The sequence below is a fragment of the Furipterus horrens genome, unplaced genomic scaffold (assembly GCF_987537825.1).
Source record: "Furipterus horrens unplaced genomic scaffold, mFurHor1.1.pri manual_scaffold_2, whole genome shotgun sequence".
NCBI classification, from domain to species: Eukaryota; Metazoa; Chordata; class Mammalia; order Chiroptera; family Furipteridae; genus Furipterus; species Furipterus horrens.
In genome coordinates, this window is record NW_028327172.1 from 34,822,549 (window position 1) to 34,835,167 (window position 12,619).

The 12,619-nt window shown below is 47.6% G+C and overlaps 1 protein-coding gene across 2 annotated transcripts in view; it reads right to left on the reverse strand.

Moving 5' to 3' along the window:
* INSC (INSC spindle orientation adaptor protein) overlaps positions 1-12,619 on the reverse strand; it is a 118,480-nt gene that overhangs the window by 14,518 nt on the left and 91,343 nt on the right. For both annotated transcript variants that reach the window (XM_090267640.1, XM_090267641.1), the window contains exons 8-9: positions 10,959-11,130; positions 6,790-6,968 (exon numbers count right to left, since the gene is read on the reverse strand). In XM_090267640.1, the coding sequence (XP_090123766.1) occupies positions 6,790-6,968; positions 10,959-11,130 (351 nt within the window). The remainder of the gene's footprint in view (positions 1-6,789; positions 6,969-10,958; positions 11,131-12,619) is intronic.

Sequence of the window (12,619 nt, forward strand, 5' to 3'; positions counted from 1 at the left end):
CTGAAACTGGATAGCAATGTGACATTTACCAAGAAAGGGCAATACTAGCATATTGCTCTGGATAACAATTGCATGTAACAGGTCTCTTTTCAATAGAAGAAGAAAGTTTGCCATATTAATAGAATATCTATCTCCCCTCTTCCCCACTAAGCAGAGGTTGAAAAGGGATATGCATCCCAGGCTGCTGTGGCTTCCGTGTGTGTCAGCCCCTGGAAGCTCCGATCTGGGCAGGGGCCTGGCGGGGTGAGCCTGACCATGGAGGGCTGCCAGGGGAGAGACAGGGGACTCCCCCAAAAGCTTGGTGTCAAAGGCAAGTCTGCCCTACCCGATGTGTTAGGAAGGGAGTGACAAGCTCCTGTTGGCATTTGAGAAGAATAATGGGATGAAAGGAGAGATAATTCTTGACAGCCCCTGCCCTTTTAAGATTATGAGTGTTGGCGGGCTGAGTGGAAAAAGATGAGTTGGAGACACAATTAAAAAATGGAAGGTTCCCCAAAAGGTGCAGAGTGCACAGTCTGAGGAGGGAGACCCAAGGTCAAGTCTGTGACAGGTTCCAGTCTGGTTGGCTTTCTCTGAGCTGTCAGCAGGCTCAGGGAGCATGACCTCTGCCCCCGCCACACAGCAGTGCTACCCACCCACCAGCAGCAGCCTGGCCTCTGAACAGAGTCATGCTTGACGTACCGATCCTAAAGGTAGGGGATTGAGGAAGGAAAGGAGGAAATGAGGGAGGAAGGGAGGGAAGGAGGAAGGAAGGATGAAATGTAAAAAAGGAAAAGAAGCCTTTGTCTGCAGCATCAGGTTCATTACAAGGCAATTATTAGCTGGTTCACAGACACAGGTAGGTCTTTGTGTCAGACTCATTTAGATCCCGTTAATGAAAATTACTTCCTCTTTACGGAGCCTGTACCCCATGTGGTTTTCTGAGGTACAGATGAAGTATTCAATTAAGCACCATTTGAATAAATGCCAATTAGGCCCTTGTTTCGAGGCCCCTTTTTGAAACATCCTTATTTGCACCGTGATGGAGAGAGGAAGGCAGATCAAAGTTTCTTCTCACAGTCAAGCCCAGGGCTGGGATTTTAGGGTTTATTTCAGATACAAGACAGCAATGCTGTCAGGGGACAGAGGGCAGGAGCCTGGAAAGCAGCTCTTCCCCTGGCCCAGGCTAATTCAATCCTGTCTGATGATTTTCAATTAAGTCTGATGCCTCCTGAGTGAAAAGGCACTGCTCCCTCTGTAGTTATTTGGTGAATCGAGAGGACACCAGCCTCTGGAGCAGCCCTAGGTGAGAAGCGAGGGGATCAGCCTGGTTCCAAATCTTGGCTCTATCATTCATTTTCCGTGGCATCTTGGCCATGTTACTTCACCTTGGTTAATGAAGGTGTATTAAATTTCTATTGCAGATCTAACAAATTGCCACAAACTCAGTGGCTTAAAACAACACAATTTGATCTTGCAGTTCTGGAGGTCAGAAGTCCTAGATGAGCCTAATAAAGGGACAATCAAGGGGCTGAGAGAGCGGCATCCCTCTGGAGGCTCTCGCAGAGAGTCCCCTCCTTGTCTTCTCTAGATAGTTTCTAAAGGCTGCTTGCATTCCTTGGAGCTTGGTACCACATGGCCCTGGCCTCTGCTTCCTCAATCACATCTCAGTCTGACTCTGATCCTTCTGCCTCCTTCTTAGAAGAGCCCTTGTGTTTCCACTGGACCCATCTGGACAATCCAGGCCCACATAATCACATCTGCAACATCCCTTTGGCCATGTAAGGTAGCTTATTCACAGATTTGGGGATTAGGATGTGGACATCTTTGGAGGGTGGGGTGCATTAGTTGGCCTAGCACAGGAGATCAATATGAGATCATTGATAAGACTATTATGAGCATTAAATTAGTTAAGGTCTTGTCAAGCACCCAGGACATTTGTTAAATAAAATGAGTATAATTTGCCTAAAGGAAACAACCTGCAAGTGCCCAGGCCTTGAAAGATGTCAAGGAACAGTAACCAATGCAGTGCCCAGTGTTGCCGCATGTTCTGCTGGTGTGAGATCGTTCCCGAAGGGAGGCAAGCTCCCAGACCAGGAGGAGCCCTTCCCAGCAGAGAACCCGACAAACCTTGTGCTCATTCCTTTCTGTCATATTTTGAAATCACTTTCCCTTTCGCATTCCAAAGACTGACTGACCATCTTAGGAAAAGTGAGGAGAAGAGCGAATTGAACTAGAATAGCAAGGGAACCATCATGTCACAGGTTCAAGAAGAAACGGCCCTGTGTGGGAAGAAGAAGGCTGGCAAAGCCTTTTGCTGTCTGCACACATGTGGAAGAAAAGGTTTACTCTGTGCTGGCCCAGGGCAGGTGCTCTGGGAACACTTGTCCACTACCCATCCCAAGGGCACGAACCAGGCTTGTCTCACATCCTTGCCAATGGCTGCCTGTGATCACACACTGACCCTGTCTCTGTTCCTTGTGTGCTATGTGTAAATTAACTCTGATGACCACACCACATAAATAACAGGTGAGGATTACCCAGGATACCCAAATAGAGGCAGGAGCTCTGATCTAATAGTACTTACAACACAGACTGGCTGACATATATTTAATGAAAAATTATGATTGCTTTTAAGCTGTGCAGTAATTAGGACAAAAAGGCCCACAGTTTATATGACTGTAATTAGAATTACTCTTTAATTGCTAGATGGAATATTTAGATTTCTGTTATCGCTGGGCTAGCTCTCTTAAAAGCTATACCAACCATGGCAACTGCAGCCCTGAGACCAGCCAGCAAAACCCCTTCCAGTCTCTACGGAAAGCCCATTGCTCTCTGTCCTGCCTTCTTCCTCTCCCAAGGAGCAGAAAGAATCAAGACAAGGATGTTGGTCTAAAGGATGAAGGGGTCTGAGAGAGAAAGGGTGTGGTCTTTTTGGATATACTGTGTCCATTCTTTCAAGGGCTTACAGTTGTACCACCCCCTCAATAACATACACACATACAAGTTGCATATACCCACACATAGATTGAAACAACACACACCACACATTGCCTCATCCCACACTACACCCTCCACCACATTGACTGCATTCCCTGGCCTTACCACCCTGAGCCAAAGCTGGCATTCCCTATCTCTGACCCATCCCAATTCCTGGCTCCATCACAGACCCCGGCCCTAATCCACTTTATGAGTATTATGCCATCTGATCATAATGACACAAAGAGGGAGAAAATGTTATTATCCCCATTACCCAGATGAGGAAATCATGACTTAGAGGGATCAAGTGATTTGTCTAAGGTCACACAGCTAGGAAATGGCAGAACCAGGATTGGAACTCAAGTCTGTCTGAATCCAAAGCCCATGCTGTTTCTACTATGTCATATATGTATATGACAGGACTTTGTAAACCACAGAGGTATTTTTTGATGTCAGTCGAAATTATAATCCTTGGTAACTGGTACTTCTGATAAAAAGGACTCCTGATACTGGTATTCACAGGGAGGTCTCAGAAATGCTACAAAATCTAGATAGTCTAGAATGCCAAGCAGACAATGTGCTTTCATGGGAAGTGTATATTGGCACCCTCCACCTCTATGAAAGAAATTAATTCTGAAGGCCACAAAAAGTCATGCTCCAGGGAAGTCTCTGCTGTGGGTTAGCTAGGAGAACAGGGTCTCTTTCGCCCTAGTTTGTCACTGCTTGGCAGGCAGGGCAGGGGTGAGCCAGCATCAGACAGCCACTTTCCCACTGCCCATGTCGCACCTGTAGCTGGATTTCCTGGGCAGCAGGACCCCTAGAAAATATCTCCTAGGGATTAAAATTTTGGCCACACAGATGGTTTGTTAGCAGGGAGTTCTTTTGGGGAAGGAGGAACCCAGACACTACACCGCCCTCATCCCTGTCCACACCCCAAGGGTGGGTACAGGATAGGCATGGCCATCAAGGCTTCTGTGGGACAAATTCGGTGGACTCAGCTTGCTGAGGTGATGGAGAGGTTCTCATCGAGATGTCCAAATGGAGGTGGACCAAGTATAGATCCAGGACCAAGAGGCTCCGCACAGCATTGGCGTCATTGGCAGATGCATTACCGGAAACTTCACGGGCATTTAATCTCCTAAGTGTTTCAGGGGGCGGTGAGCACTTCAGAGTCTAATTCATCTTCTTTGTCTTCATTACAGAGAGCTCTCTGATCACCTTAATCCTCCCTCTGCCACCGGAAAGGGCCATTTGTTTCTTTAATGGGCGCACTCTCACTAGCTAAGTGGTGACTCTGAGTCAGGGCAGAAGGTGAGCCATCCTGAGGACAGTGGGAGCCGTGCCTGGCTCAGACTTGAAGGGTGGGAGGGAAGGGGAAGCAGAGGGATAGGGAAGATGGAATTGGGGGTACAGCGGTTGGAGAGTGAGGGAGAGAAATTCCTGAGTCCAGATCCAGAAAGAGTTGTCCTCTGCATAGAACCTGACCACACTCTCTCTCCACCCTGAACCCCCTCCTTTTTGAGGTTTCAAAAAAGGCCAGTCACTCATGATGCAACAAGGACCTCTGCCCAGAGGGCATAGGAGGTGTCTGAGCTGAAAGAGATCATGCCCCTTTTACAGAAAAGAAAACTCCACTCCAGAGGTGCCCCACTCAGGGCTGTGTGCCACACATTCAAAGGCCACTGGTAACAATGTTGACATGACCTTCCATTTATTTAATAACTTCTTTGTGCCAGGAGTTGTACCACGGGTTTCTATTCATTCATCTATTTACTTCTTATTTCAACTTTATGAAGTAATTTTTTATTTAACCATGCACACAACTGAGAAAAGCGAGGCTTAGAGTGAAATGTCTAAAGTTATATGACTATCATAACAGAGGAGCCTTGAACGCAGGTCATCTGACCCCAAAACTCCTGTTCTTTTTGTTTTACTACTGGATCGTGTATAAAATGACCAGAGTTGGCCACAGAGAGGCACATGAAGGTGAAGGGACCTAATAAAGTGTCAAGTAGATGAGAGACCCAGCAACTGGAGGTGTCTTGCTGAAGAAGAGTAGTGAGGGAACAAGGCACGTGGCACAGGGTGGGACCTCCAGCCCCTTTCCCCTCAGCCAAAGGCTGTGACTGCAGTGGACATTGGGCATGTCCCCCTCAAGAACCAAGCAGGCCACTGGCCATCACACGTGTACTGTCATACCTCTCTTGTATGGGGAGCTTTTTCAACTCTAAGAAGTGAGAGATTTGACTAGAAAGGAAACCAGAAACCATATCATGCCCATGGGAGGGCAAGTTGAGGACATTGAATAATTCACTATTCATGGTCTTCCTCAGAACATCAAGTTTTAAAAAATAATACATATTATTTATTAAGCATTGTGTCACATTCTTTACATGTATTATTTCACTCACCCTCATGATGACCCTGTGAGGTAGACATTCATGTCCCAGGTAATAGATGAGGATGCCAACACCCAGGAGGCTGGGACCTGCCCAAATCACCCAATGAATAGATGGCCAGGATCAACGCTCAGTTGCTCTGACTCCACAGCTATACTATCTCCACTTCATTTTCAAAGACCAAAGTCTAAGTGAGGCCAAGATTTAAGTGCTGGCTAGCAACTTGCCAACTCTATGATTTGGGGAACACCCTTGTGAGCCTCAATACTCTTATCTATACAATGGAGCAAATATTACCATCCTCACAGAATTATTAGAACCCCTCACATGCAAATGCTTATATACTAGAAAATTTGTTCTGAATGTGAGTTTCTATGGTCAGCTATTCTAACGATAAGAAAGAACGAATGCAGTGCCACCCTGCTTCCTTCCTGACAGAAGCCTTAAGAAATCCTGGGGGAGTATAAACATGGACCATGCCCTGGGGAGGGGGAGAGGTGGAACTGACATGAAATAACTAGGAAGGAATATATATCATTGGAAAAGTCAACGCTGCATTGTGAAGTGTGGCCTCCAGAGAACTGGAGCCACCAGGGAAGGCTTTGTAGGGCTGGCTGGGTAGCAGCTGTAAGGTGAAGCTACAGCGCTTGTACCAGGTAATGAGGCTGGGATTTAGGCTAAGATACAGACAAGGATGAGCTTGGTTGGGGATTAGGGATCATCTGACAAACTTAAAGCTCTGATGCCTGGCAGAATTTACAGAGACCTGAAGCCCACCTGATCCACCCCTCCACCCTTTGGTAGGGAAATGGGAGGCTGAGTATGGCAGAGGTGGGACAGGACAGAATTCTCTAACCTCAGAGCTAAAGTCCCTTAAAATCCCCTCATCCAATGTTTTCAGACACATTTAGCAGTGAAATCCTTTTTTTCCCAACAAACCTTTACGTGGAGCTCAAGTATACAGAAACATTGAGACAGATCAGAGGCTATGACCCCCAGAATCAAGGCTCTCCTCTAAGACCCTGTTTTCATGAAGGCAGAGAGGAACAAAACTTGCTGCAGGTCACAATGTCAGACAGGCACCAACAAGAGTGGGGCATAAACTTTTGGAATAGGTCCAGGGACCTTCCCGCGATGTCCCTGCCGCCTAGGATGGACAGGCGCGACTGGAGAGAGAGAAAGGCCTGTAGTGGTTGCGATGGGTAAAGGGGAGGGAGGTCAGTGGGCTCATGGAGAAGCTCCAAAGGCAAAGAGGCATGCTGACAACATTTTCCTTTACCTTCCTACAAAATGCGACTAACAGGGCTGACCAAGGGCTGGAGGCCATGCTGCCTCCCTCAAGACCTAAGCCCTGATCTCCTGACCTCCCAACCTCCTGACCTCTGTCTTCCTGGTGACAGGCCCTGTGCCCAGTCCCTCTGGAGCCTCTCACCTGGTCCCGGGTATAAGGCGTGTCCACTCTCTGCTTGTCGCTGCAGGCTTCCAGGAGGACGCGGATGGCATTCAGCTGCAGAAGCATCTCGCAGGCCATCGTGTCAAAGAAGGTGATGTTGGCAAGGGCCGCAGAGGCCAGCAGGAAGACTTCCCCAGACGAGGCCTCTTGGCACAGTTCTGGAGGGTGAAGAGGAAAGAAGTAGCTTTCACTGAAAAGTGCTTTCGCATCTGTTTTCTCATTTGGTTCCCACAATAGGTCTGGGAGAAAATCTGGGCAAGTGTTATAACATCCACTTTACAGATGAGGAGAGTAGTTACTAAAGAGGGAAATGTATCTGTCTGGATAAGTGGCAGAGCTGGGATTTGAATCCTGGTGTGTGACTCCTACTCACTTCTTTATCCAACAAGTATTTACTGAGTGAACCCAATGGACTAGGCACTGCTGGTGTCTTGGGACAACACAGTGAACAAAACAGATCAGGTCTTTGCCCCTGTTAAGCTCACATCCTAATAGTGGGCAGGGAAAAAAATGAGCTTTTAAAAATTAATATACATAGTTGCAAATTATAATAAATATAAGGGAAAAATAAACAAATGCTAAGAGAGAAAATAACTAGAAGTCCAAGGGGGTACATAAAGAAGGTCTCTTTAAGTATGTGACAGTGGAGCCCTTAAGGAGAAAATGGGGCACTCATGAGAATATTTCGATGAAGAGTATGTTCCAGGCCAAAGGAACAGCATGTACAAAGACCCTGAGGCAGGAAAGAGCTCCTGGTCCATTTACGTCTCCTCTAATGTACACTAAACTGTTGCTGCATTTGCCCTGAGAAAAGGGCTGAAGTTAAAACATAAAGATTCTACCTCTCTAGCTGCCACCAGCAGAGCTTCAGTATTTTATTTTGGTCCCAGAATAAGTCCAACACCAAGACCCTGGATGTTAGGTTTTTTTCTCTCTGATCCTAGCGGTCACAACTCAGACTTAACCAGAGTCCCCTGCTTAGCCATCTGTAATAATACTGATGGCTATGATGGATCTCTAAGGCACGGAGGACCAGCTGCAATTCCTGTATCCCTCCACCACATTCCCTCATAGGCTTCACCTGACCTAGAACGAACTCCTGCTTTAGGAGAAGGTATGGAAGGTCCCTGTCCATGGTGCTGCCCATACCAATGGATCTGACTTCTGACTCTCAGCTCCAACTTGACCATCCATCAAGGTTCTTCCTGGGTCCCAGCCCTCTCCTACTGATAACACCTCTATAAAAATATGGGGAGAGAACCCACACTTCAGGAAAATGGTACCAGGAGAGAAATAAATTTTCTAAGACAGACTGAACTATATTTTATACTGATCCCTAGTTCTTGCTTCCAGACAAAGAGTCTGTACTTCTAGGTTCTGAGATTGAAACTGGCACCTTTTGGCACCTTCTAGTGCCTGATCCCTACCTATAGAGGGACACAAAACATTAGTTGAACCCACTGCAGTGTGTCTTGCACTTCACCATTAAGTTCTCAGCATCCTAAAAGTAGAAAATGATTGTCTCCCTCTACAGATGTAGGAGCTGAGACTCAGAGAAGCTAGTGGCACTGGCAGCTACCATTTTTCTGGAATGTTCACTCAGTGGAAGGCACTGCTGCACATTTTTTCCCTCATGACATCATTCCATCCTCACAACTGCCAATTATTACCACTGTTTTATAGATGACGGAATTGAGGGTCCAAATGTTAAGCGATTTCCCAAAATTGTGGAATTGAGGATTGTTGGCAATTGTTGAAACCTAGAATCAAATCTAGGGCTGCCTGACTCCAAAGTCCCTGTCCTTCCTGTCCTCCAGGACACCTCTTGTCTCTAGGCCTCTGATTCTTTCCCAGTGATGCTCCTGCAGACCCAGGTTTCAGTTCTATCAGGAGGGCACTCTCTGCCTCTGGGCATCCCTGCTCCCCATAGCCCAGGTATGACCACTAAACAACTCAGAATCTTGATCTAACCACCCACGCTTGAGACAGTGGACTAACCAGGAAATTGAGAACTCCATTAATTCCCCTTTTCCAATGACTGCCCTATCCTCTGACTTTTAGGGAAGGGCCAACCAAGCCCTTCCAGAGCACCTCCCTACATCCAGAGCTCAGGGTGAGACTGTAGGACTCAGTGGCCCACTTTGCTTCCAGATGTCTCCTAGGTCTGAACACCCACCCTCATTCTTAGGCAATCACCATTGCTGCAGACACAGCAATTAACACAACCAACTGAGTGCCTTTTAATTTTGGTGCACATTGATTTGGTGCACATTTACAGTCTGAGTCACCTGGGATGTGCTAGGAAGATTAAATTGAGTAGTCCAGTGACTCATTTATAAATGTTTCCAGGGAATGGCAAGAAATTGGAGGGCTGTTTCCCACTAAAGAACAGTGCCCTGGCACCCTGCCTAATAGATAGATCCCATCTGCTGACTCTCAGGACAGGCTCCACAATACATCTTCTTCAGAGTGAAATACATATGGAACTTCCCCTTCTCGAGGGAGAAATCCAGCCTGGGCAAGGAAGTAGGAATGGACATGTGGCAATAGTGAAAGGTCATTTGGTCTTTATTAATATGTTACTTTCTTTTTAAATGATTTATCATTTATAAATTGGGAGATTTTCTATAAAACTTAGGATTTTTGTCTTCTCTTTAAAAATAAGTCTTTCCTACATGGCAAAATTCAACTGGAGTTTATTGGTGACTATCCCCCTCTAGTCACTGCACAGGCTTTTCAATTCCACACAAGACTCAAATCTCCTTACTGCATCCTTCCATCTGGACTCTTCAACTCATTTATGTTTCCTGCCTGGCTCCAGGGAATGACTGAATGTGAGAGTCCTGGCAGAAGTAAATCCTAACACTGCTATGTGGCCTTGAGAGAGGCCCTCAGCCTTTCAGGGCCTGGGTTTCTTCTCCTATAAAGGGGGCATTAAAGTTTATGCTCTCTTGAGTTTCCTCCAGCTGAGACTTTCCATAACTGGCGTCTGCCTTTTCTTGACTTTGAATAAATGTGCATGTAGGCAAATTGATTTCTCCCAGCCAGGTCTGTGGGTGCTGCTGCCCCAGTGACTAGAATCAGCCATGAAATCAGCAGCCTCCTTTGTGCAAAGTAATTGTAGATCTTCAAGTTCTAGAACTAGAGGGACCCTTGGGAGAAATGGGTCCCAAACCCTTGTTTTACATATTTGGAAGATTGTAAAGTGAGCTTTATAATGTGACATGGCCAAGGGAGCTGGCAGGATCTCACAGAGCTCCTGCCCAGGGCTACTGGGCGATAGCTGTTTGCAGAATGGATGAATGAGAAGGCAAAAATCCAAACCCGAGCATTCTGACTCCACGACCTGTGTTCTCTTTTGCCCCTAAGTTTGTGCTGTTCCAGACATTCCTCGCCCTGGAGCTAACCCCATGTTTGCAACAAAATTAATTTTTATTCTATTTCAATAAGATATGGATCTAGAGACCATGATAGGCAGGGGGATAGAAGCAGATCACCCCCAGCACTTATAAAGGAAGGAACACAAGAATGTGGTTTGCAGAACAAATTTCCTGAGGATCATTATCCAGATGAGTTTTTGTTTCTGCAGTGTTGCAAAGAAAGATGGAAGATGAGTACATTCTGGATATTGGGCTATGGTTCTCCTGCCAGAGGATGTATGTTTGAACAGAGAAACTCAGAAGAGTTGATGCTTTCAAGGCCCCATGACTTGAGGCCAATGTGGGATTGCAGGTAGCAGTTCGGGGTGAACTGGTGCTCTCTGAGAAGCTGTTGTCCCCAGTCATTGCCATCATGTCCACTGGGTACAACAGACGGACATTTCAGGAACAAGCCTACCAGAGCCTCTCTGGTCAAGCATCTGAACTTCAAAATTTGGGGCTTGTCCTGGCGTCTGATCTGAAAGGCCAATTAATCCCAATCTGACCTTAGTAAATGAGCATGCAGAAGGGCTGCATGCATTTTAACAGAAGGCTTGGCAACAGAGCTATTTTAAGCCTGACTCTGACACTTTCATGGTGGAATTTCAGTTACAGGAAGCATCTGCACCGTAGACATGTGCGGCACCGTGAGATCTTCCTGTCCCTTCCTGAAGACAACTGTGATAAGGCCCCCTCACTCAGCGGTCCCCACCCACCCAGATGACTCACTGACGAGAGCTGTCACGATCTCCTCCATGCTCTCCAGGAAGCTGCTGAGGTGCTGGGTGAAAGGCAGGTGTGGGGAAGTGACCTGGGCAACCACAGCCGCAGCCTCAGCCCGTGTGGCCTCTGAGTGGCTGTCATCGGTCAGGATGTCGGCCAAGCACAGAACACCATCCACCTGCAGATGGAGAGAGGGTACACCTTGTGCATCCTGGGAGAGCATACTGCTCCTGATGCTAATGAGAGAGTGTCGAGGTCTCCGCATGATCCAGCCCTGGATCCCCAGTGACTCTGGAGGCCTCTCCTTGGCTCCAGCAGAGATCAGTGACCTCCCATGGACCTCTTAGACAGCAGGCCTCGGCCAAGCATCCAGTGGGTAGGCCCCGGTCGCCCACCACAGCAAACTGTCAGAGCAGAATCCATCACTTGGAACTGTCGCATCCCAGAGCTCCCATCCTGGCTCCCTCTTGCATGCACCGTATGACTTGGCACGAGTCACTTAGTTTTTCTGAGGCCGGTTTTCTCACTCACCCAAAGGGTGTTGCAGGGTTAAGAAAATGAAGTTGGTGATGCCAGATCCAGAAAAGATGCTTGACAAATGTTGGCTCTCTCCTCCCTCCCTGGAGTTAGCAGCAGACTGAGCTCAACGTCTCTCCTTCCCCATCTCCTCCACCACCCTCCTCCACAGAAAGTCCTCCCCTGCAGGACTGTCCCTCTGCCCCACCAAAGAGGAACAAATGTGGGCACAGTGGGACATGAATGCCAGATGAAGACGTCACTTCCCAGTTTGCCCCAGGCAGACCTGCTCTTGGCATAATGATAGCTTCTGCTTATTGAATGCTTAATGGGTGCCAGCTATCACTCTAAGTGCAGCATGTAAGTTAGCACCCTATTTGATCCTTGAAATAACCCTCTGAGGTCAGTGTTATGATTCTCCCTGTGTTGCCAATGAAGAAACTGAGACACAGAAGGATTCATTGACTGGTCCCAGACCACACACTTTAAAAGGAGTTGGTTTGAGATTTGAATGCAAATAGCCCAGCCTCAAAGCTCGTGGTTGTGAACAGGGCATTACACTGGCCTGAGAAGTGCCACCTGAGCTCAGACCCTCTGCTTCCACCAAAGGGTCAGTAGAGGAGACTTCTGGGAGGAAGGGGACAGTAATTTGTCCAGGTTAGCTCAGCAGTGCTACTGCAGCCCCTCACACACCCCAGGACACCAGCCTGCCTGCAGCCCCAGCAGCCAGGAACCAAGGAATCCTTCCCCGTCAGAAGCAGGGGAGTAGGGAGGAGGCAGGCGCAGAACCAGGGAGAAGTAATTTGGGAAGATGCTCCCCACACCTGCCGCAGGCCGGAGGCTCCTGTCCCTTCACCCTGACTTCTATCACCCAGCTCCTGCAGTCTCCAGAGGTCTTAGTCTGTTTGACTAATTACCGCCACTGAGTTCCCAGCTTCAAAAGGCTCTGGGGAGCTGTAAGGTCCATTAGCTCTGAAAGCCTTTGGCAATCTCACACTCAAAAGAGACAAATGTGGAAACAAGAGCCCAGGGAACTGTCCTCAATGAAACTCACCTGGACGTGCTTAATGAAAGAGGACAAACAGCAGCCCGGCTGCCCCTGGCAGGACTGGATACACGCCAGGTGTCTGACTAACAGGCCCTCAGAGATG